This window comes from Tinamus guttatus, unplaced genomic scaffold, assembly GCF_059628265.1.
Source record: "Tinamus guttatus ecotype Peru unplaced genomic scaffold, ASM5962826v1 Tinamus_guttatus_pri_ptg000476l, whole genome shotgun sequence".
Lineage (NCBI taxonomy): Eukaryota > Metazoa > Chordata > Aves > Tinamiformes > Tinamidae > Tinamus > Tinamus guttatus.
Window position 1 is genome coordinate 999,606 of NW_028289010.1, and position 26,591 is coordinate 1,026,196.

Consider the following 26,591-nt stretch of genomic DNA (forward strand, 5'->3'; position numbering starts at 1 on the left):
TCCCCTCGTTTAAGCTGTCCCTAGAGGCAGACCCGCGTTAGCGCGGCCTTCCCCGCACCCCCGGCTCATTCCCGACGCGCCGCAGGGAGGCGCCGGCGCCGCACGTTCCATCGCTCTGGCACCGACCCGCCGGGACCGCCACCCCAGCGCCCCCGCGCCGGCTGCGCAACGGCCGCCATGGCCCGCCGCTGCCCCAACGGCCGCCGCCGCCCCGCGCATGCGCAGCCGCCCGCGGAGCGCTGCGCCAACGGCCGCCGCCGCCGCCGGTAGGTCCGCGCGCGCGGGCGGCCCGCGGGAGAGGACGGGGTGCAGCGCGGCTCCCCCGAGCAGCGGCGCCTCGCGGATGGCGCCGGCGGGGCCCAGCACCGAGCAGGGAGCCCCTCGCGGATGGCGCCGGCGGCCCCAGGCGCCGCGGGGTCCCTGACGGGCGCGGGGCCCCGGGCGCCGCCGCTGCCTCGCGCCCCGAGTGAAGGAATCGTCACATTCCCCTCAAGGCTTTCAGCCTCGCACGGCCTGCAGAAATACGTAGAATACAAGGAGCTGTGCCTGAATGCCTGAAGCATGCCTTTCTGCATAGAAATATCACTATTGCAGGCCCTCGCAGACAACCACTCAGGAAAATTCTCCTTAGGGTGGGGGGGAAAAAAAGTAATAATAAAAACGTTAACTTTTTCCTTAAAAAGCATCTTCATTTAGAGCAGCATTGCTTGGCAAAATTCTCAATCAATGGTAAGCACAGGCATGCCAGTGTGGCTGCCAGAGGAGTCTTCTGGGCAAATTCAGTGAAAACACCCTTTAAAGCAATACCCCAAACTCTCAACCCTCCTCACCATGCACTTCATTCCTGTGCTTTGCTTCTCTGGGAAAGTATATAGGTTTCATGTGAAAGCAAGCCTTGTAGCTTCCTGCAGGAATGTTTTTGTTTTTTTTTTCCCCCAGGATTAACCTAGTCCCTTTTAACACCAGGGAAAGGGGTAGGGGGGGAGAAGGGAGAATTACAAGTCCAAAACACTTGGAAAGACATTCTTATTCATCCTTGCTAAAAGCACCTGTCTTCTATCCTGACAAGTGTTGTGACAACTGTGGCTTCCAATAGTTAATGAATTTTAAATGCAATATCTAATACAGCTTAAAAAATAGCTGGAGTGTCATTAAGGGAGAGCTGCCTTAAAAGAGAGCTGATGGGTGCTTAGAAACTGTCAGATCTCTAAATTTGCAGGCTGTTTTTAAAGCTCTACAGCTTGAAAAAATAAAGGGAGGAGAGAAGACCAAGGGTTGCTTTTCTTGTTTGGAAACTGCTGAAAGTGCTTTAAGAGAAACATTCAGTACACATGATTCATTAACAGACCAAATTCCCCAGATCAAAGCCATCCTGCTATCTGTGTTTATCAGAACAGAAGCATTTGACCTAATTTCACTGTGTTAATGTTATTGGAAAGCTGTAGCAGAACCAGTATGAAGCAGAAACCTTCCAGCCAAATCCAAAGAGAAAAATTCCTCAAAACTGATTTTAAGAGCAACATTTAACATTTACTTTACAAAGCAGGCTATGGAGATGATGAATTGGACGTGTTGCTTGTGGGAAACGCACATACCAAAAGCACTGAGTCTTATTCACTTTTCCAGGTCCGTGTCCACCTAACTGCACTTTCACCGTAGATATGAATTACTCTCGGTTCCTCACCTCTGTGAGTGCAGCAAGAAAAGCCTCTCCAATAAGACTTCTAAGTGAGTACACTCCTGTGTTTAAAACAGCCTTTGAAGAGAACCATCCTGCCTCCTGGATCATGCTGAACACCAGAAAAAGTCAGACGAAGCCATGCAGTAAGCTGACAAGTATTTACAAAGTCAGCTTAACTGCCTTGGCTTGTGTAAATTTGAGATGTCAAGCAGATACCAGGGTGAATGAAAATGAATAGCCTTGAGCCATTTCAGAAACCCATCCAGACAGAAGTCACATTGTATAGAAGTAACATTCTATGTATCTGAAAAAATCTCTTTAGTGCCCCCTGAAGCTGAGCTTTTGGTCTAGCTTGCTACTGAATTTACACAGGTTGTTTAGGAACCACTGCTAATGACTTGAAGATCAGTCGCAGTCAAATGTTTTATCCCACATAACTTATTTACCTTATTAATGTTCACATTTCCTCACACCAAAGTTACTAACACTATCTTATATAATCTTCCGACTGACACAAGAGTTCAACTGTTTGCTTCTTTGCTCAATTAAAGTCTACAGAGACCTGACAGAATCAGAGCATGAAGCATACTGCTAGTTAAACCTTTACCAGGGGACAATTTCTTCTCTCAGCAAGGGGTTGGCATTTGCTGTTCTGTTTGAATGCACCATACAGGTACAGCTTAGTTGAGGTTAATTTAGTCTAGGAATTTTTTATGCACTTCCCCCACAAGTGATGCATTGATATGCACTGTAGCAAACATCAAGTAACTCGGCTTATGTGCAGAAAGGCACATGGTTTTGATGACATGGGAAGTCTTTGTACGAGATCAAGTCACAGACATGACACATTGCCAAACTGATATGAACTCCCTCCCTATGCTCAAGTTGACTTAATAACCCATGGAGAATCGACTTAATACCAGGAGTCTTTAAAGCAGAGGTAGTATCATCTGTTCTATCATATCTAGTATAAAAGCATTAAACCAGCATGGATTGTGAGCTATTAGACAATCAAGTGCCCTTTCCTGATTGAGCTCCATTCTGTGCTACCAGCAGAGCAAAGATTGGATCTGAAGGATTATGAAACTGTGACATCAAAGCAAGAGTTGTCAACATTTTCTTCACAGTGCTGTATTTACACAGCGCCACTGCCACTAAAGCTGTGCTGCCAGAAATACTCCCACTCTTAAAAAAACAGCTGTCATAGATATTACTAGTTTAAGGCCACACCACTGCCACATCAGCTACAACAAGACTGAATATAAAAACAAAGCCAATCATTTGAAATATCAATCTAAAGAGAATATCATTAAGATAAATTCTTGAAACAAAGGTATAAGTTATTGAAAGTTTGTGCTAATAGAAGAGCAATTCTTACAGGTAAAACTATTTAAAAATTTATTTTAAAACAAAGCTTCTTCCCAACAAAGGTGATTTTATTAACATCTATTCAGTCCAAGTAGAAAGACAAGTTTAAAAGCTATCATTCTTTTCAAGTTATAACTTGGATAAATATTAAAAAGTGCAAATGGAACAAGCTACCTCTGGCTCATTATTTTTTTACTGAACTAACAAATGTGCCTGTTGCAATAATCAAATTCTAATCAAAGTCTTTTTCCTTCTACTCTAGCTGAACTGATGCAAAGGTCTCCTCCATCACTCATCTCCCTGGCTGGAGGGGCCCCAAACCCTAACACTTTCCCATTTAAGAAGGCTACCGTGGTCATTGAACATGGAACTGCTGTTGAGATTGGGGAAGAGCTGATGAAGAGGGCTCTCCAGTACTCCACCTCAGCAGGGTACCTGTCAAGGCAGCTTACACCTCAAGATATCACCAAATGATAAAATCCTTATTATTATAATTGATCTTTACAATTTAAAAGTTTATTTTCCCTCTATACTTACATTTCAGTTTCAAGTAGAAAGTTCTGAGCAGATGAAAAATTTTAAATTCCAAGTATTCATTTCTTATCAAGCCAGAGCATTCTGTGGCTGTTAGTATTTCAGAAGCCAGACTCCAGGATCATTAAGTAACAGTGATACTTCTTAGTAAGATACTCATTAAATGATACAGCATTGCAGTACATAGTTCTGGCATTTAAATATTCATTTAGATCTTATTTGGTACAATATATTACAAAAAATGCAGTTTGTAAGTAAACCGATACATATATATACACATATATATACATATGGTATTACCATGGTTAATACAAAAAAAAATCATACATCAATGAAGTTACTTTAGCCCTTGACTTCTGAGCTGACAGTATTGAGTCAGCTCTGTGACAGGTTGCAAAAAATATTTAGATGGACACAGTGAACTCAAACCTTTCTCATATTTTAATAGAATACAGCCTAGGTACCCAGTCACTTCAGAATTTCCTTCGAAGGCTTACCAACTTGCAAAACCTGCTTCCAAACTCTTTATTTACATGCAGCCTATGCTGAATAAGTCCACCCTATTAAGTCTGGAGAGATCATTCCTAGGAGTGAATATTGTTCAGCCTTCATCCCCAGCAGCCTCCCTCCCTGGTGAATCATTTCTGCCCAAAACTTGCAATGATAATTGAGTGTATTAATGGTAGATTCCTATCTCTTCTGCTTTTTCATAAAAGAAATGCTTATCATTTTTTACTATTTGATAGAGCAGTTACAAAATCATTATCTATGTATATTTGACAGTTCAGGAAGCTCTCTTCAGACTGCATGCCAAGTTTGTCTGAATTAGAGGAGCAGTCTAGCCTCAGCCCATACAAGATACCAGGTGCAACTTAATTTATGTTTCAGGATTCCAGAACTGTTGTCTTGGCTAAGAAATTTTCAAAGGAATCTACATAATCCCCCCACAGCCAACTACAGTCCTGAGCAAGGACAAATGGAAGTGTGCATCACAACTGGCAGCCAGGAAGGCTTATGTAAGGTAAGACAAAAAAAAAAAAAAAAAAAAAAAAAAAAAAACACACACACACGTATGTTAAGGATTTTTTTTTGGTTTTTTTTTGGTTTTTTTTTTTGGTTTTTTTTTTTTGGGGGGGGAGAAGGAGTTGTATTCTTTTCAGTCAGGTGAGTTATACCCAGCATAAATGGCACTATAACTTGCAGAGTAGTTTAAATGTCTCAGCATATTATTGATAGAAGATAGTAGAGTTCAAATAAAATTGTTGCAACAGTCTCATCTGTCAAGGCTACGTGAATGGATAAAAATCTAAAAGCTTCTCAGAATATATCATAGGATAACATTTCCTATTACTCATAGGCCACTAAGTATGTTGATGTGTTATTTGATTTGCCATAACTCAATTCTCATTATGTTAAACTGCTTTAGAAAGTAGCCCGTTTCAGCCCATTGATACTGCTGCTTGGCAAGCAACTGAAGCACTGTTTCTTTTGTATGATATTAGAGAGCTGTCTTCCTTTTCAAATTGGCATTCTCTAGCTGATTATCTAACTCCATTTAGCTTCTAAAATAGAGTTTTAATCCACTCATTGTTTTCCTAGCAGACAGCATAGTTAATTAAATGGTTATGGAAATGCTTATATGTAATTGGAATTTATAATTCCATTAGGAAGTCAGAAGCATGATGCAAGAATGGCACAATCTTCCTAACACACAGTTTTCTTTCATAGGTGTTTGAAATGCTCATTAATCCTGGGGACAATATCCTTTTGGACGCACCTACATATGCTGGGACACTAGCAGCTGTAAGTAATCCTTAAAAACAAAATATTGCACATGTCACATTTGAAATAAACAGAATTTGGTACATAGTCTGCAGGTATATACATATTGTATTTACTGCAAAAATGTATCCAAGAATAAAGTTCTAATTTTTCTCATGAAGTTCATAAAGATTAATTCATATAAGCTCCAGTGTTCTATAAAAGCTATTCCTAGAACACAAGCTCCACTTCTTATTCCTGGTCCATTCTAAGGCTAAGATCACATTTGAGATTGGAGATAGAAAGCCATCACGACCAAGTTAGGTTTGAAGCAGTTTTGAAACAAGTAGATATTTGAGCATGTCAGCATGCCCATTTGAAACATGATCCAGTTGTACTGTACCTATAACAACATAACATGGGAAGAGACCTGAAACATCCAAGTATGAGTTTTATGATGCAAGTTACTAAGAACTATACAAAAACAGCAATGTTTACTTCTAAAAGGCAATTTAGTTATATGTAGTTGAATGTAGACTCAAAATGTGTGACAATTTGAAGGATTACAATAGGCAATGCACCACTATTTCAGTTTTTTTTCCCCCCATGCAGCAAAAGCCATCTCAGTAATGTTGGCTGTTGAGTACATCTTTCACTAAAGATACTGCATTAAAAACTTTTCACTTTTCTTACTGCAGCAACTTGCATTTTACTTAAAAATGTAGGCCTACCTGGTGCTAATAGAAATTCCACAGAGGAGACTCTGCTTTTGTTAATTTTTTCCTATTTCTTTACACATGGTGTCAACATGTCACTGTAGTAACAACATTTAATTCTTCTTTGTATTGCTGAATGTATCTAGTGAACAGATTCTTCACTCTTTGTCAGTAAAAAGTAGCTGGCAGCTGCACTGAACAAGAGCATAAACTATCAATAAGAAAGGAAAATGCAGGGAACTTTGTGTTCAAAGCATAAGTCCTGGCTGAGCACAGACCACAGATTCCTGAACTGCTTTTCCAATTGCAAAGCCACGTGCTCTTTCCTAAAGAAGGATAGGAATTGGTCTTCAGAGTGACCCACTTGCGGGCTTAACCTGGCCAACAGAAGACACGGTGACAAATGGGACAAATTATAGAGCAAATTCAAGGAAACTCTTCACAGTAAATCAAGATTGAGACAGCAATAATAATTACTTGTATGTCTATATTTTTAGAAGGACTTTGTATCACTGAAATTTTGCCATATTAATGACAAAATGAAGATTTTAGAATTATAGGATCGTGACAATTTTGTTCCTCCCTATCAACAGCTGAGACCTTTGGGTTGTAACATAATTAATGTTCCTAGTGACCAGCATGGCATTATTCCAAAAGCTCTGAAGGAAATTCTATCTGCATGGAGCCCAGAAGACATAGAAAAATGTAGGCGCAATATTCCTAAATTCCTGTATACTATCCCAAATGGTTGCAACCCAACAGGAAACTCTCTGACCACAGAGCGCAAGAAGGAGATATACCAGGTACGTAGCCGAGGCCCGACACATCCTGTACGTGGAAACAACCAAGTCTCACTTCAGTTGAGGGTACCTTACATGTGTCCTTTTAGCCTGTTACTTATTCTTGCCAGTGCTTGTTTCTAGCAGAAACTTTCATGACAAGTCTTCAGAGGTAGTTTATGCATTAGATATTTTTCTTGCCATAGTAGCCCATTCCTAGCTGGTATCTTTCCCATGAGCTCCAAATGGGGCTTATTGCATGTGTCCTGCAAAGAGCACTACATGGAGCAGACCTTCACTTGTCCTCGTACTTACAAGTACTATGTTTCTCCTTATAATTGCTTGATACCCAACTCTGGCATTTGAAAGCTTCTCTTGATATGACCTTGTGTGTAGTGAATCAGCAATATGTAGCATCAGAATATGGTCCTGGAAATATGTCCAGGATATGTGAACAGTTGAATTTACAGCACCTTTACTAAGTATTATCTTTATATTCATTTCTTTTTTTAGCTTGCAAGAAAATATGATTTCCTAATAATAGAAGATGATCCGTACTACTTTCTTCAGTTTCAAAAGGTAATTTTTTTTTCACATGTCTTAGTACACTCTCTTCCAGTCCAGAAGAGGATTAGTGTTTGAGCCATGGTGTTCCTGCGTGCCTCTCCTTTGTTTCTTGCAAAATTAATTGTAGGCCTAACAGTCATTTCATTTCTCTGGTACTTTCAGTTGTTGTGCCTGTGAGAGATTTTCAGTTCAGTTGTTAACCACTACACTTCACATTTTTCAAGCATTATATGGTAAAAGTTTCCTTCGTTAGGCAGAAAACAACAAGGATTCAGTCTGCCTCCAGAACAAAACACATGCACCACAGAGGCAGCACTTCAAAGTAGCAGCCTCTTAATGTTCCTTTCAGTTTAGTCTCTTATTCCGCAGCTCCTCATTTGCCATATCCTATTTCCACCCATTTGTCTTATGGAGACACCAAGGGAGCTCCCCCATAGTCCACAGGAAGTAGCCCTGGACAGGCAGCTTCCCTTCTTCATGTAATTTTTCTCCAAGTGGATAATGATCTGGTGTTCAGCCATCTGCATATGTGGATCTACAGTTGCAAAGCCTGCTAAAGTATCTAATTTTGGGAGTAAAAGCAGGCCCTATAAGGCAGTGAAGTATTATTAGAAGCTAAAATTTATTATTTTCCGTTTTGAAAAAAGAACTTTTTGTGGGAGGAGGCAATAAAAGATGCTTTTTTTATAACCATCATTTTAAGCTTTGAGAGAATGGGAGGGGAGAAGGTATAAAGGAGACAGAATATCTGGTAAGAGTGTTGATCCCAATAAGATCCTCAAAATGAAGTGATATCTTCTATTCTCTTTAAGATAAAGCTAAAGGCCAATGGGACTCATCCTTGTATCTTATATTATCTTTCTGCATAAGCCATAAAAAGCTTGGCAGAAAATGCATTATTTTTCTCTTCTGTTTATAGCATCACACCAAAGCTTGAACTGAGCATTTGTGTGCAAAGCAGTGAGTAAAACACCACAAAACAAGGCTGATTTTTGTTGACTCACAGAATGTTATCATCACATCCCAGAAAGCTAGTCTAAACCATCATCTGTCTGCAAGTTACTGCATTTGTCTTTTGAATGTTCTTCTGTAAAATATTTACCATCATAAAAATTACTTTGGTTAAGAAATAATCACATCTTCATAGTAAAGAAATTCCATCATAATTCTTACTAGCAACTTGAATTTTACTTTTTTTTTTATTTTTCTTCAAAGCCATGGGCTCCATCTTTCCTTTCAATGGATGTGGATGGCCGAGTTATCAGGACTGACTCTTTCTCTAAAATTCTGTCATCGGGGTAAGGCCAGTTTCAGACTGCTCAGCATTGCCTGTCGTTTCAGGCACAAGACTTAACACTACATACAAAATGATGAGATGTGCCATACTTCTCAACTAATACCTAACCTACACATTTCTGGAAACTACTTTCAGACCTGCAGCACTGCTTCCTTTCCATGCCATTTCCTGGCAGTCACGTAACTCCAGAGTCCACTTCTCTTCTGATGCTCTTTCTTCAGTAACTCTCCCCAGAGCGCCCATTCCTACAGATACCGTACAGGCAGGAATATTGAGATGCCGGATTCCAGCTCTCTTCCTGGAATTTCTAAAAAGTTTGCTCTGTTATTACTTCCATTATCTTTTTTCTACTTCTTGTCTTTTTCCATTCCTGACAACTCTATTAGGCACTTTACAGCATAGAAGAAAAATGATGACCTCATTCTCCCCCATAACCTATTCAGGGAGTTATACTGACCTCTCTTGTCTTCTAGCTTTACATTTCTTTCAATTTGTCTCCACTTGCCTGAAAAACTAAACTAGCTGTTTTCTACTTCATGGAAATCAACATATTTGATTTTTAACTTTCATTTATTTATTATTCTAATAGATATGAGAAAGTAATGTGAATTCTACACTGCCAGCTAGTGGATTGTAACCCCTTTCCTGAGAAAGTGAGGAGACAATGTGATGTTTAGTTGCACTTTCAGAAGTGACCCTGCAGAGAAGGCATGATGCAATTTTATCTTTGTCAAAGACATATGAACTTACCAGTTCTATTTTTCTTCAAATAGAAGTATGAGTCATAATCTGTGAGTAAAGATGGGTTATAAGCATTGGAGCATGAATAAGATTAGTTAATCAGTATAAATTCCATTTATTCTGCACTGCTGAAAAGGAGTAAAAACAAGTACAAGCTCCCATCTGCTTTTTCATAAAGCCTGAGCATCCGTTATTTTTGATTATGGAAAAAAATCTTTCTTCCCTTTGAGTCATGTACCTTTTTGGTTTCAGAGAAAAGCTTAAAAATGTGGGATATGTCCTGAAGTCTCAGAACTAAGAAGCAAATATGAAAACATTTTTAAATTTTAATGATAACTTCATAATTTTGAGATTCAGCTTGTAAGTTGCACAGACCAAACATCTAAGTGAGCCACATAATACTACTAAGTACTTGCGTGTTTTCTGAGTTACGAGTTTAACAATAGGTCACACACAGAATTTGCACACTGTTTTTCTACAGTAATCTTTTCCTTTTTCTTCTAGGTTGAGAATAGGCTTCCTGACCGGTCCAAAGCCTCTGATCGACAGAGTCATCCTGCACATCCAAGTATCAACGATGCACGCCAGCACCTTCACACAGGCAAGTCCCAGCTGCCACCCACACTCTACCTGGAAAAGGCACCAGATCCCAGCCCATAGCCAGCAATGCTGGGAAGCTTTTCAGTATTCAGGCTTATTTTCAGGAAGGCTGCTGCTCCTAGAGACCATGCATGCAGCTTCTTGCCCTTGGGGAAATCTCACTAACATACATATCTATGACTTCATGTGACAATTGAGGAAGTGTCTTATTTACAATACAGTATTGACTGTGTGTTTCATTTCTTTAGATTATGATATTACAGCTTCTTCAGCAATGGGGAGAGAAGGGTTTCTTGGAGCATATAGACAGGTAGGATCATGTCATATGCCAAATCCCCTCACCTATCAGTTTGCATGCTCTCTGCATTTTGTTACTCACAACAAGCACTCTTTGCAATAAGCAGGTCAGAGAAGCAGCATCAGTTTGAAGGAGACATCTGAGTACTATTAGACCAAATGGATTAGTAGGGTCACCAGGAGACTCAGAGCATATGAGGTGTCACTGCAGATTGTCAATGTGCCAGTCCTGTCAGACAGTGACTATGCAACTATCATTTGAAAAGGGCCCAAGGGGGCCTGGCCTCACTATCTACAGCTCAGCAAGTGTAGGTTCATCCTTCAAGAAGTGTTAAGGTTAGAGCAAAGAATGTGATCACGAAACCCATAAAGTGAAATCCTCCTTCACTAACTTGGCAGAAATTTACCCTTTAACACCCCTAATGCAATTGCATGCAAGCTGGAGAAATACAGGGAGAACGAATTACAGAAAGCAGCCAAGACCACCTGCTGTCCCTGATCATCGCTTTTATCCACTGCCACTCTTACAGACTCAATCCCAGGCTAAGACTTAATCCCTGCTATACTAGTCTGACCCCGCAAGGCATTTTTTTATATAGTGACCAACCCATATTTGCATTTCATTGGCTACTCTAGAGAAGCATAGTTTCCCCTGAGTATTTACAATTCATTTCTAAGGAATCACTGGAGTTGCAAGCCTCTCACATCATTGGGCAGCATGTCTTGCTTTTACAGGAGCATGACAAAAGCATAAGAAAAATTATTGTATTTGACTTTAACAGCCACTTTTATCCCGAACCACCTGCCTACTGTCTCTATCATAAGCATCATTATCTGAAAGAAAAAAAAATGCAGGAGCCTTGGCTTTAGTTTGTTTTAGGTATCACAGGATACACACACACAAAAAAAAACAGGACTAAGGATAGATATTGCAGAGGAGCTCAGACCACACATTAACTCATCTTTGAGCAATTAGAGAAATAAACCCTCTGTGAAACTCTTAAGCTTACCTTATGTTACTTGCAGGCAAGAATCTCTATTTTCTAATCAAAGGCACTTTTTTCCTACTGAGCACAAGGAAAATAGGGCAGCAGGGGCCTCTCTCCAAGCCTTTATAACCTTCTAGGCTCCTTTGTCATGTATCTTAATGATTAGGCTCAACTGGTAACTACAACCAGGTGATTTCAATGATGGGCAAGGTTGGTTTGTTGGCCTGGGCTTCTAAATAGGATCTAGTGTAATGTTTGGGGCATGTGCAATCCTGTGAAAGTCCTGCCTCTCTGAGACTTATGATTTCATTCCATCATGAAAATAAAAGGACACCAGCAAAGGCAAAAAAAATCACAAGGGAATTTGTGGTGTGGTGAAACCATGAAAATGTTTTATCATTTCATGCAGGTAACTGCCAGAGTAGTAGACTATATTAGCTTTTGAAAGTGTTAGCATTTGCCTATGAATTACTTACAATATATGCAGAAATAAAAGCTACTCATTCAGTGAATGTCAAAAAAAAAAGAAAAAGAAAAAAAGGAAGCTCGTAACTGTGAAATTATCCAACCTGCTAAATATGGTATCTCTATAAAGAAGAGAACACTTTTGCATGAAACAGTTATTAAGTCCACCCCAGGCACTTCTGAACCTGCTGCACTTGCTCTTGACACTTCAGAATCCAAGCTGTATCCATTTATGTCAACACAAGTAGTCACTGCACAAGATTAGCTCCTGTTCGCACTTGGGTTATGCTCTGTTCTTTGTGCCACTATGACATTGAATTATTTGGAAGTTTTGCTTAAATCGTGAGGGAGACAGATAGGTTCAAAGGTTTAGAACAGAGGAAGCTGTCAGATGGTCATGACAGGTTTATCAAATGATTCGTTTACTTTGTGAAATATCTTTTCCACATAGCCCCACTACAAAATTTCAATCCAAGTACATAAATACTGAGTGTGTGCTTTTGCACACATGTAAGTCTTTCATCTTCTTCTGTATGCCTGTTCTGATTCGGATGTTCTGATAGCAAGGCTTGTGTCCACTGATAAGACAGACAGAAACAGAAAGAACAAAAGGTACAGAGAGCTGATAGTGTGCTTCCCATTGCATAAGGAAGGCTTAGGAAAACAGGTGCAAAAGCAATTCCTCTCACTGGAGACACAGTGAAGCATTCAGGACTTGCTGGATACATAAAAAGCTTCATAGGCCCCGTAAATTGTGCCCGTTTTGGATGTGCTCTGCTTTCCACTGAATGTTCACCCTGGTTGTTCAAGTACAAAAGTTTTGCTCCTCCCTTTGAGAACAAGGGAAACCTCTAGTGTTACGGGGCTGTGACTTTGAACATTTGCTTTCAGGGTGGTGGAGTTCTACAGAACCCAGCGGGATGCCATGCTCATTGCTGCTGACAAGTGGCTAAAAGGTCAGTGTGTCCAACACAGCTAATTCCTTACATTTTTTTCATAGCCGTTTATCATCTTCATATTCAAGAAAAAAAATCACTGTAAATTTCATCTCCTGGCTGAAGTGATAGCTAAGCAGTATAAGCAAACCAATGGCATTTAATATTAAGCTTAGGACAAATTATTTAGTGACATTATCTGAAACAGAACAAAGAGACAGCAGTGAGAAAAAGTCCGTTACATTACTGTATAAAGCAGTTTTACAAAAGACATATATTCTGATCCTCTGTGTACCCAAACTTGTTTTGTTTAAAATCTCTGGCTTCAAAATTTTTGTGTGAAATAGCCAGTTTCAGTGTACTCAATTTAAAATAATACATAAATGATATGTATAATAGCAATGATAATCTTTTTTTTTCCTTTTTTTTTCATAAATTAATTTCAGATGTCCCTGTTCACACTTAATGGCAGAGCACTGAAAGAATCTCATCAACAGTTCTTGGTGTCCCTCCTTTTAGTTAGTCTAAGGTGGAATCAACAATAACTTATTTATGAACTGACCACCTACCTATTGGGGTAGGGGTACTTGTGCACCACACAATCTTTAAGGTACTTAGTTTTGCTAATTCCAGATTTTTATGTAAGAAACATTTCCTCTTTCTCTGCATGATTCTAAGTGACTAGTGATTTAGGCTCTCTTTGCCTCGGTTCCCCAAGTATGAAAAGAATATAGTAGCACTGGGCTACTGGTGGACTGTGAGAATATATTGTGAGTTCATTTCAGCAACAAATTCAGAAGCTCACAGAATCTGTGATGCACTGATTACAGATGGGACAGGTTTTTTTCTCTTGATTCCTCTCTTTTCTCTCTCCCCAGGCTTGGCGGAATGGTATCCCCCTGCTGCAGGAATGTTCTTATGGATCAAAATTAAGGGAATTGCTGATACACAGCAGCTGATCATGGAAAAAGCTTTGCAGAAAGAAGTATGAACTATGACTTAATGGCTTCTGATGTTAAAATGGAATGAGGAAAAAAACGTCCAGCTCTGTGCCCATATATGTGCATTTATGAAAAAGGGGGAGCTTGCTGTGCCTAATCACTAAGTCTGCCAGTTTCTCTTCAGGACATTGTCACATAGTGTAGTGACTCACTAATGAAATACTTTCGTGCTTGTATTCAAATATTGGTATTTGCTTAAGTTAATCCCATTTTATGTAATATATAGTATAATATATATGATTTACACACACACAACCAATGAAGGCTGTCCACTGTATCTCTTTAGTAGGATAAATTAAATGTGATTTTACACTGTCTCCTGCTACATTGCACTCAGAGGTGCCATGCAGTGATAAGCTAGACCTAGAGCTATCCTGTGGTTTTTACAGACTCCTTTGGTTTTGTTAGGAGAATCTTGATTCCAGGCTTTGTATTTTTGGCTTCTATTTTTGAGTAGATAAAATATTCTAAAAAAAAAAAAAAGTTAGAAATAAGTCTTCTCAGATTTAATTTAACATTGTATAAAGGAATGCTTATAACTGAATGATTAATCATTTTTTCTTAGGTGTTACTAGTTCCCGGAGGAGCATTCAATATTGATATTTCAGAGCCTAGTTCTTATGTCAGAGCCTCCTTCTCTCTGCCTTCTCCAGCCCAGATGGATCAAGTAAGTGAGAGGAGGATTTTCTACATTCTTCTGAAGAACAGTTTCTCACATAACAATGCTCCGATATTTTCACGTACTTCTCATTATGTGATTTTAGTCTGTTAGTGTACAGTGTTTGGTAATCTTGGGCAATAAGCAGTACTCTTGAAGCAGTAATAGCTGCTGCTTAGGCGAGATACTCATATTCAACTGACCTGAAAGGAACCACATTTTTAGGACCACAAAATATTTTGTGTCCCATGCTGGTTGATTTTCTGGCACTTAACCATGACAAAAATTATTCCAAACACTTCACTGGAATCAGATTAAGTGCTGCTAGGTGCTTTACCATTAGCAGGAGCAGATACTATGTATCTTTCTTTTCCAAACTTTCCATTCCTCAAATGGGACAACTTGTATTTCTTTTTGTGTGTGCGTCTTGCCAGTAATCCTTATTAAAAAGGAATACTGTTTTTTCTTTCATAGAGGACACATACGTCCTGTATTTTATGCCTTGGGAACTAATCTGTTTGTTTTAGGAATGTTTTGGCCAGTATTTGACTATATCAGTAAAGTCACAGAGAAAAACCATATGAGGCAGTTATCTGTGCAGATAGTGTGCCCCTTCGAGTCAGGCTCTTAAATATATTCACTATTTTTAGCTGCACTTTCATTCAGTTGTGAAGGTTTGTAACAGAAGTGGGTTTCTGTTGCCTATTTCTTCTATAATTACTATAATAAATTCATTACTATACTATTGACATTCAAGCTGTATCTTGCTGGAATGGTGCTTTTTTGTTCCCTCCCTCAACTATTCTACCTTGTAGCTTTGAAAATTCGAGCCCCTTATATTGATGTACAGTTATAAGAAATACTCTTCCAGGGCTCATTAATTGCTTTAAAAATGCGGCTCTTATGTTGCCTCTGAACTCTGGATAACCTCTGAACATCACTATATGTATTCTGTTTCAGAAAACTCTACCTTTTCGTTTTTATTAGAGGAGTATAAGTTCAGTCTATCTGCAGTATGATTAAAAGCCCATACAAGTTGTTAAAAACAACTAAGTAAACCAGCAAATACCAGCAGAATTTAAAATATTGTGTTCATCTATGTTTAGGGTAGTTTTATTAGTTTTATAGATGAAGTATATTGCCTATTTAAGTCATGCTGGAATATAAATGCGAACCATCTTTGTGTCGTTGCAGGCTTTCGAGAGACTGGCTGGCCTTATAAAAGAAGCTGTATGAAAAGGCTCTTTCAGCAATCCGATTGATTCCCAGAAAGCATTTATTAACATTACGTTTCATCAGAACACTAAAAAGGAAGCAGGCTACATTAGACGTTCCCTGAGGCTGTACCAGTGCTTGGTTTCCAAACTTAGATAATCATCATGCAAAAAAGGGTTCGCAGAGAACATACGCATGGATATTTTAATGATTACCATATACAACTTTTTGTGTCAGTAATACCATACAAAAAAAAATAGAGCACTCTCAAGATGTCAATATGAGTACTGAATGTTTTAATAACCATGCAGTGAGAAATAGTCATCATTGAGGTGTGGTTTCCACAGTTTATTTTTCTAAAATAACAGTGAATGTATACAAGTAGTTTCTTTTTATTTTGGCGTCAGTAGATTTTTTCATGAAGAAAGGACACTACTTTTATACATTAGCTACATTCAAGTAATTGAATTGATCTCAAGTATTTAATTAAGCTAACAGAAGTCATAGAATCACAGAATGCTGAAGGTTGGCAGGGACCTCTAGAGATCATCTAGTCCAACCCCCTGCACACGCAGGGTCACCTAGAGCACGTGGCACAGGACTGCGTCCAAGCGGGTTTGAAGATCTCCAGAGAAGGAGACTCCACAACCTCTCTGGGCAGCCTGTTCCAGGGCTCTGGCACCCTCACTGTCAAGAATCTTTTCCTTAAGTTCCTGTGGAACTTTTGGTGTTTCAGTTTCCGGCCGTTTCCTCTAGTTCTGTCGGTGGCCACCAGTGAAAAGAGGCCGGCCCCATCCTCCTCACTGCCTCCCTTGAGGTACTTCTAGACACTGCTCAGATCCCCTCTCAGCCTTCTCTTCTCCAGGCTGAACAGGCCCAGCTCCCTCAGCCTCTCCTCATAGGGCAGATGTTCCAGGCCCCTGATCATCCTCGTAGCCCTGCGCTGGACTCTCTCCAGCAGCTCCACATCCCTCTTGTCCTGTGGAGCCCAGAACTGGACACAATACTCCAGATGTGGCCTCACCAGGACTGAGTAAAGTCAAGTCTCTCAGGAACACAGTTAGAATCATTTGATTTGGCTGTAAGTTGTGGCAAATATATTTAAATTTACACATATTTGCATTAAGAGTGAAAAACTATTTGATTTAGCTTTTTGACAGGAGTTTCCATTACTAGATTTATTCCACTTCAAAAGTTCTAAAAATATTCAAAAGCAAAATGTTGTTTCCAGTTGATCCGTAGTTTTGTTTGAACTGATCTTTTGCTGTGTCTTGGGCTTTTGTTTTGTTTCCTGTTTTGGCCAGGAAAGAGAGGAGTCAGGTACTTAGGGAGCTGTGCCTGAGATCATCTGAGCCACTGGTTTTTAATCCTGAGTGATATATTCCTCCAGCACCTTATGCTGGAATTGTTTGTGTGTGTGTGTCACTTTCCTTCTTGTCCTACTGCCTTTTTGGCCTCTGGGTTTTAAGATCTGAAGATCAATATTTAGTTTTACTAAAGTTTTACTAGCTTTGTAAGGTCAAACTGAGGTAAGGACATGAAAAATCTGAACCTGATCCAGCAAAATTAGGCTGTGATTACAGCCAAAATCATTTGACCTAATATTCCTTGCAATTTGCATAGGTTTTGCAGCTTATTTCCCAGTTTTTAAAAGATTTTCTGGTTGCTGGCTTCCATTTCAGTCTGTGAATAATTATTCTGTGCCTGTGTCAGAAAACCTCTGGAATGCCAGGGCATGCGTATGTGCTAGTAGAACTGCTCGCTGCTGCCTTAGCTAAGCATAGACTTTTGGGGAACGGGAAGCCCGACTAACTGAACAGAGGATGTAGTGCAACCGACAGTGACCCTCTCGGATGTACGAAGCAAGCAAAAAATAAAATTAAAAATACCGTTCCACTCTCTAAGCCCTTGTTTTTATTGTCCCGAGTACCGGACGCTTGCTGCAGGCCTCCCACAGCCCGTTCTCCCGCTCCGGCCCCGCGCCGGCAGCCCGCGGCGCGCGCGGCGCTCGCACCATCTCCCCAAGGCCCTTGAGAAAAACCAAAACTGACATTCTTCAAACTGACATTCTTCACACTTCGATGGTGCCAGTGGAGTCCAAACACCGGGCCCTCCGCACGCTGATGCTTACCAGCTAATTCGCTGTTTTTCAAACTTGTTTCTTAATTATATGTAGTAATTTCGAAAGCTCAGATTTTGCTATCATCAGTAAAAACATGAATTTTCATTTCACGCTCAATTCAGAAAAAAGCGTACAACAGAATGAGTTGACATAACTGTTTAATTAAAATAATATAGTTCTTATGCTTTACAGAGGAATATATGTATTATACAAGGCTGATCTGTGTTCTTGGTCAAATAGTGTCATCATTTTTAAACTAGACTTAGAATTAGAAAAATGTAATCAAAGCATCATCATTAAGCAAGCTGTATGATGGTGATGTGTTGAATAATACGCTTCTGTTGAATAATACACTTAGCTTTCAAACAACTAAACGTCAATTTAGCTGAATATAAGCAAAATGCAGTTCCACTTGCTGCACATTAGATCCTCTTACAATCTGATAATTTAATTTAGAGTGAGTTCGATTTTTTTGTCCCCTGACTGTTGTGAAACATCTGCAATGAAATTAATTTCCTGAACAATACAAATTGAACAATGACAGGAGACTCTTATTGCACATACTCTTTCCCTGAATGTCGTAAAGAGCAGTTTTAGTCGCCTGCGACAGAGCATTCGTTGAAGTTAAGCGTTGCTGCAGGAAGCTGTCTGGAGACAAAAGGAAAATGCCAAACAACAGGGCCAGGTAGATAAGAAATGATGGGCAGAGTGCCATTTTCCCCTCTTTTTTGAGCTCTCCCAAACCAAAAAAGGCTCTTTTGTTCATAGCCATGTGATGCAAGTGGCACAAGCTCCATGTGGGGACGAGAGGGAGAAAGGAGAGGTCTCCGGGAGCAGCTCTCCAACGCTGCAGCAGTGTTTCCAGCAGGGAGTACTGCAGTGAGCAGCAGCGTCCAAACACTCGTTCCCGAGTGGCTCAGGACTTTATTCTGTATTTTAAGTGTTCTGGTTCACAGATGTGTGTTTTTTTCAATTTTGCCATTGAAATCTGGATCCCGATACAGAGGGTAAATATCAGAAGTGCATTGAACTATGAGCACTCATGTTCCAATATCTGTATGGCTACGTAAAACTCACATATTACCATGGAAGTAGGATGAAGATCTTGCTGATTCTCTTTCAGAATTAATAGCCCAGAAATTTGCTGACAGATCTGACTGGTGCCAGAAGATCCTGTTAGCTGTACAGAATTGGGAGGATACTTCAAAATTATATGCGTTATATATTTTTTTCAACATAACCTTAAGTCAGACTTTGCTATTGCAAATAAATGTGTCCTGATATGACCTGGAAACTATTCATGTGAAGATATTTCCATTTCTTGGCTTATGAATAACTTGGTACAGTATCTTTCTCTATGTTTGGCTAGTGCTGAGCTTTGAAGGTAAAAGGTTTGTCAGAGTTGTTTGCACTTTCCCCCCAGACAAATCACTCATTAACAGAGGCAGAATGCCTGGCCCAGGAGTTCAGCTCCCACGTTTGGGATGCTGAAACTTTTAGCCAGGTGCAGCTTGGCACACCAGCCCTAAAATCCCTCCGCTATCCAGCTATGTGAGCAGACAGGAACGGCCGTGTTCTCCGAGCGCATCGTGCACGTGGCCCCGCGCTGCGGCGAGAACGGCGGAGGACCAAGGGGAACATGTCCTGAAACAGGGGTGGGCAGGAGCCCTGGAGAAAGGAGCATCTCTCCCAGGAAAGAGAATTACAACTGTCTAGAGCTCGAGTCTATAAAATCTAGCTGTACTTTTTGCAGAAAGGAGAAGTCTTCCTTGTCTTTTTGTGCGTGCGTACGCGTGGTTTTGGCAATCTCATAGCAGAGTTTTTACTCAGAAATAGGACTGGTGAGATGAACACAAAACAATTTATAGAACCAGGGTAAAACTCAAAGAGAAGAATACTGATTTTGCACGTTGCAGGTGTTAGAAAACATGGCAGTCTCTGCAGCCTGCAGCCATTTCTCAATTTCCCCAGTGGCTGCGTATAGAGAGAGCAATAAAACAGAAACGGCCCCAGGAGCAATAAGCTTGAACAGCGCTGGTTCTTTCCCACTGTCACTGGTGGTGCTACCTCCTCCCCATCAGTGTGCTAAGGGGATATGGAAAAAAAAATGCAAAGCCTAGAAAAACAGTTCCTTATCAGAAAATTTCCTTTTTGCTTTGCAAGATTTGGATTTTCTTAGGATAGACAATGACCCATATTATTTTCTTCAGTGTGAATAGTTAAGTATTTGCTTGTATTTTTTAGTATTCCAGTCATGAACACTTCCTTTCACAAGGAGCAATATATTTTCCATCTGTCCCAGTTTAAATATGTAAATAGTCAGACATATTGAAAGAATGCTTTGTTTTTAATACTTCTTTGGCAGATAGAGGCCATCCAGGCTGTCATTCACCAGTGGTAGAATTTGAGCTCACAAAACCCTTTTTTGCAAGACTGAAACTCTTTGTTTTTTTTAATTGCATGCATGTACACTCAAGAGCTGCTTAAACTCCTTGGTGTTTACATGTGGAAAATACAAACGCTGGCTGGAGAAGAGCGCGTGCTGAGCCTGCGCGGCTGCCTCCACAGCTCTGCTGCTTCCTACATCCCGGGCAGTGCCCTGACCATGGGGATGACCGTCCTCTACTCTTTAACATTCCTTGTTGCACGAGTGTTTTAATGCCAGAATAAAGCAAACCTGCAGCTCCGTAGTAGGAATGAGCCAAGGAGCAGTACGTGACTAAACAGGATTAATAGCACCTTCCTTCTTGCTTGCGATGGGTCATGCAAGCGATTTGCCTTCCGCAGTGTTTCAGGGGGCAACACTGATTTTGACAATGCAAAGTTCTAGTGGCATCAAGTATTATTCTTATTTTAGCTCTTCTACAAATGACTACAGAGTGACCTGCTACTGGTAATACTTTACAGAAAGTAAAGTACAGTGCTTCCTTGGTGCTTGTCCTTGCCAAGCAGTGTTTATTTTTATTATTACTATTATTTAGCAGAGACAAAGACCAATGAAGCATCACCGCTTAGTTTATCAGCAAGACCTTGTATCCCATGTGGATGATGATTCCTTCTGGATTTAATTTTTATGTTGCATAACGCAAGTTACATGGATGATATAGCAGATTTAGGCAAAGCTACTTCACGTACTGTGTAAGATGCATATGGCAAAATAGAAGAAAATAATTTAACCCACAAAGACCCGCTCACCACAAGCGCAATGACCCATTAGGTTTCTGAAATGAGATGAAATACACTTCACAGGTTCTAGGAAAGCAAAAAGCCTTATATAAGCTGCATAAGGATATGCATTTGTTTTGATGATTTCCTGTTCCCTAGACTGAAATGAAGCTTTAACGATAGGCACAAGTAACAGAGACTTACACAGGCTTCAGCTAAGCACATTGGCACTTCCACAGAGGCAAGTCCTTATTTGTAATTACCAGGATTTTAAAGACAAATGCACAAGCTTCTATCCCATTCTGTGCATAGCAGGAGAGGGAAAAAAAAAAAAAAAAAAAGGCACCTCCGTTTTCAGGAAAGCACGTGGATCATCCCACACCAGCTGAATGGAGGCGTGCAACGTGTTGGCAGTCTCAGAAATGCATCTTCTCTCCAAGACACTTCACAAGAAGTGGTGCATTTGCCTCAGAGCTTAAACAGTTTTCTGCTATAGTTTGGAACATTGACACACAAAAATGGCAGCTTGCCTGAAGTTAACAAAGAAGCCTGTGGTAGAGCTGGAAACTTTCAGTTTACCTCTTTGGAAACAAGTCGGGTTTTGTTTTTTGTTTTTTGTTTTTTTTTTTTTTTTGAGGCGGGAAATGCAGACAGAGGAAGCTCCATCTAAGGCAGCCCTTAAGATTGATTTCCAATGCAATTGCAGCTGAACAAGACAGAGGATAGTAAGGAATGATATCTCTGTGGCTGACTCATGTCTTTGCTGTTCTTTGAAACCAAGAGCATTGATTTTTTTTTTTTTTTTAAAAAACACCTTTACTTGGTTTTGCTTCCAACATGCTGGGACTCTCCAGGGCCCAGAGGGATCCAGCGCTTGCTGCCACAAATAAAAGGCTGAAAGGCCAGTGTGCTCAGTGCACACCGGGTGCACCTCTGCTGCTCCTGTATTTGCCAAAATCCAAGCAAAATCAAATAAGAAAATATAATTGAAGTGTGTCTATCTGTGGCACTAGCTCAGAATCCTGAAAACTGCTCATCAGCGCAGTGGTGACTTAAATCCATACCAGTCTAACCAGACTTGCATCTGAGTTATTCCACCCTTTCTTCTAGGGCTCACCATAATTTTAAGCACAACAGTAGCTTTTTCCCAAGCCTGGCAACTCCTTCCAGCACCACACGTGCAACATTGCAGTGACACAGAGTGGCCCTGGCTCTCAGCACAGCGTGGCCTTCTCCATGAGACCAGCTTCTCAGTGAAACTTAGTGGTATCAACCAAAGCAAATCCCAACCTGCTCCCCTGCTAATCTTTGCTCCAGTCTTGCATACAAACCCCAGAGCAAAAGATGTCCTAAAAATCTAATTTGTCACTATTTCTTTACTCCGTCTGAAGCAAAACATACCCTCACGTAGCCCTTCAGTTTCCCCCGGCTCCGTCCTCTCCCTGTGGCAGTCCTGCTGCAGAACACGGCGCAGCGGCAGCGCTTCCCCTCACGGACACTGTCCTTTCCCCATAGCTCAGGGACTCGCTCCCAGCTTCAGCACTAACCTTCACACACTGCTCTTCTTAACAGGGGCTCTTGGACGCAGATTCGCCCAGGCCTCTTCTAGGCCAGATGGAAACTAGAGCTAGGAGGAGGCTCTCAAGACTATGGGACTACTCTGTATTCCACAATTTCATTTGCATTATGCGATGAAAACACATTATGGCCTAACTTCAAAAAAATAACCAGAGAGGCTTAACAGGATTAAAGCACTGTGGTCTGATAACCACAGGTTGCCTTTTTTTGTTGTCGTGGTTTTCTGTCCACATCATAACAAGTGTCTAACGAGACTATCTAACCTGTACGGTGGAGCAGCTGGTAATAACTACATTTGTCGTCAGCGAGTGGCAGCCGTGAGCTGCTTCATCCAACGAGGGAAGGAGCAACGAGGCAGCAATCTGGCTGCCTTCAGCGGTGACAGACGACATATGCACAGTGGCACGTGCACACATATAGGAGAGCTTCAGATCAGCAGCATCAGCTCTGGCTTTAAACCTGCAGGTCACAGGCGCTCTAAAGGCTCCCCACAGCACCAGTCTGGCAGAGAACGCCTCCTCGCGTGGAGCACAAAGTCGCTTCTCCTCAGAGCTCTGGAACAGGCAGACGCCAAGGACTGAGCCCGTGTGGATAAGCTCCTGGTGCTTTGGGGGCTTTCTGAATGCAGGAGTTGGAGAGAGTTCAACTGAGAGGCACCTTTGAAAGCGACACCCTGAGACTCATGCTTATTGAGCCCCTAGCTCCCCCTAAATAGAAGATGCAGAAGCAGAGAGCCTAAATCACTCGAGACATCAGCAGTTACAACCGACAGCCGCGCTTTCACCAGAAGCTGCGAAGCCGCAAGGCCGCCCGGCCTGCGCGCAGGAGGGGAGGCAGCCCCGGTGCGGCACCCGCCTGTGGTACAAGCCCCTGTCCGACAGCCCGCGTGTCCCACGAGAAGCGGGACGAGGTCAGGGATGTGGATTCGCAGGCGGTGGTTGTGAGCAAGCTGGGTAGCGCAGGGCACAGCGGGCTCCTTCTTCCACAGGCAGCTAAAAGGTCAACCTATTTACACTATAGAAACAGTTATTGTCAGGGGGCAAACAACCTACCCAAGCCGTGGCTTGGCAGATGTATTTGTTGGTCTTGTCAGCACTGCTATGAAAGCTAAGACTTCTTTGAAGGATTTCTGACTGCACCTGATTGCAGTCTTCAAGTTTAGAACTACATTCACAACACAAGTTGACTCAGAAGAGACCACACAAGACATACACATTCCCAGGAATCTGCTTGTTGGTTCTGTACATTTAATTTTAAAAATAAATTGCCTACAAAACTGGTCCGATGAGGTGAACTTTCCTCAAGATCTTCTGATGGGTAGAAAACCCTGTCCCTGCCTGAGCAGGGCTGTTGGACTAGATGATCTCTAGAGGTCCCTTCCAATCTTAACCATTCTGTGATTCTGTGAAAACAGACAAGAATGAAAGAAATTCTAGGAAATAATCAGTACTCAAACAGCTATGCACCCTGTCTACATAACCTTGGTAGCAAAAGTGATCATTTAAGTGCCTGAAGTTCTTTCTCCACTCTCCTTAAGCTTCCTTTGAGTCTGCTAAGGAGCCTCCAGGCCACCCGGAGGCAGCTACGCTGTGTAAAAGCAGAGAGCTACAAATGGAGTTAGGAGGCCTCTCACTGAGAGGTGCTCCCTGCAAACAGGCTGTCTGGGAGGAGCAGTTTTTCAAGAGGATGTGTAATGTAAAAGCTGCATCTTTCACCAGGAAAGGCAAGGCGAACAGGTGCCACCATTTAAAACAAGCAGTGATTAAGTTATGTTGAACCCAATATGTCACTGATTTGGCATAATCATCAATTGACAGAAAGAAACCTGACCCAGGCTCCAGAAAAATATCTGAATAAAGAATCGCTTGGTCATTGCACAATATGTGGCCACAAAAATGTAAATAGGTTATCTCCAGTCCTACAGATGAAATCTTGCTCAGCTAGAAACTTATTCCAGTATTACAGTGTAGGAGGGTTGCAGCATCAATAAAAATATGTTGCTTAAATCCCTTCCCACTTTTTTTTTTTTTTTTTTTGCCAGCCAGGCTTGGCAGAGCAGTACCATCCTGTCATCAGGATGTTTTTATGGATTATAATTTGGATTCTTTTTGCCCGAGTTGTGAATTTCAGTTGTTCTGAGTATGCTGTGAGTCATGTGGCGTTTCCTTCACAGGACAAAAACATTGCAAGGAGGAGTAAGGTAGAATCACACAGTTACTACAGGAATTGGGATCTGATCCATTGTTCTCATTTTATTGCCTTTAGGCATTTAGTCTAATAAGATTGCACGAAATAATTTGTACACAGCAAATGTCCACAAAGAAAAGGTGCTTAAAGCTCTAGGCTAGGCTACCATGAAGAGGTAACAAGATAGCACGTAATGAGAGGCACTGCTGCGGAGACAAGATTAACAAGGCTGGAGTGTTGACTTGAAGCAGGTTTACAGGTGTTATACAAATAAATAAATAAAACACTAGAAAAAAATATAATATTATGAAGACACTATCAGCTAGGGAAGTCTTCTAACTCTGGTGAGCACCACTCAGAAATGCTTTCTCCATTAACACTTCCACTGGCTTTTCTCAGCACCAGTAAGGCCTTGTCTGATTCTTGGATATAACCAGAATAAACACAGTTACCAAAATTAGAGAGTCAGTAACGAGTTAAGCCTGTTGACATTTAGAAAGGCAAAAATTCATTAATTATCTTTTGTACATAAATATCTGGGAACAGTGTACAGTCATAAATGCTATCAAAAAAAAAAAAGGAACTAGAAAAAAATAGAGTGAAATTAGAGAAAAAAACCCAGCTTTTCTAAAGCTTAGGAAATATCCTCGCTTAGCTTTCTTTCCAGCTTACATTTTTCTTCTAACATCAAATACCCTTGCTACCGAATTATTTTCCTTGCTTTTTCCAGGGCAAAACTTCTTAATGCAGGGGGTACGTTCTTAGGCTTTCACTCTGCAAACAGAGACTTTACTACAAATTCTAGGTCTACTATAAACTATAAACCTTCACTACCGTATTGTCACAGGACAGTCATAATCATAACCCAAACAGACCTAACATTTTCTCTGCTACTAATCAAGTATGATATTTTCACAAAATAGGAAACACATCAATTACTACTGTAAAGAATTGCATGGTCTATTTAATAGAATTTAATCCAAAAATGCTTGCAGTCGCTTACTGGAATTCTGTAAGAGCAAAATAAGGCCCTAAAACGAGGAAGCTTATCTCCAAGGAATGCTGTGAAAAGAACTAAAGCCTATGACTGAACTGTTTAATTCCTAGCCTACTGAATCCTACGAAATCCACCTGTCTTGTTTTCCTTCACATGCAAATAATTTGTTTTAAACAACTGACAGGTTCCCAAGGCTTTTAAAGTGAAGCTCAGCAGAGGTTCCACTGCCCCAGTCAAATGTTTACACCTGTTTTCCAGTCTTCTGGAAACACCTTCCTTTCCAGTCTTTCAGGAACACCTGAAAATACTCGCTGGCTCTCGCTCTGTGGGTCAGAAAGTCCGGGGGATGTTTGGGGCGAGAATCAAAGTGGGCAGTAGCAGCTGAGCCAAAGTACTGGAGATCTCAGCAGATCTAGAAGTGGCACTTACAGCCTTTGTACATGCAGCCCAGGGACACAATGAGTGTATTGATGCTGGCCAGCACCAGCTTGAGGACCAAAAAGAAGGATAATGGCATATGCACAGCTTTCTCTCTACCCTTATGTGCCCCTCTGGAAAGCTGCCCATTGTTAACCCTTCACTAATGTGTGGTTATTTTCATTATTCATAGAAAGTCTAAATCATTTTTACAGTCTTAGCAAATTCATACTTGTTAATGTCTGGTGATTTTGAGTTCTACAGATCATTGCAAAGTTCTCCGAGGCAAGTTAATGTAAAATGTAGCACGTGTCAGAAGAACAGGCCAGACCCAGTGCCAGGTTTCTGTAGTGTCAAGTCCGTTGCTCAGAGCTGCAGAGCAAGACCGCAGAGGAAACAAATGCAAAGTGACAAATACGTAGAGTTTTTCTGATACACTTCAGTGCTCCCACATGTTTTTCTGAAGAGCTGAACCTTCTCTGTCATGCTCACGTTCGTGCTGTGCTTCTCGACACTGAGCT

The 26,591-nt window shown here is 41.0% G+C and overlaps 1 protein-coding gene across 1 annotated transcript; it reads left to right on the forward strand.

Moving 5' to 3' along the window:
- Positions 1–1,631: 1,631 nt before the first annotated feature.
- Positions 1,632–15,643, forward strand: AADAT (aminoadipate aminotransferase). Its single transcript, XM_088533047.1, has 13 exons — positions 1,632–1,728; positions 3,312–3,480; positions 4,472–4,604; positions 5,312–5,386; positions 6,654–6,863; positions 7,353–7,418; positions 8,622–8,704; positions 9,949–10,045; positions 10,293–10,354; positions 12,687–12,751; positions 13,609–13,715; positions 14,297–14,398; positions 15,584–15,643. Exons 1-13 carry the CDS (start codon positions 1,662–1,664, stop codon positions 15,623–15,625), a joined length of 1,278 nt encoding a protein of 425 aa, XP_088389173.1. The 5' UTR covers positions 1,632–1,661; the 3' UTR covers positions 15,626–15,643.
- Positions 15,644–26,591: the final 10,948 nt, after the last annotated feature.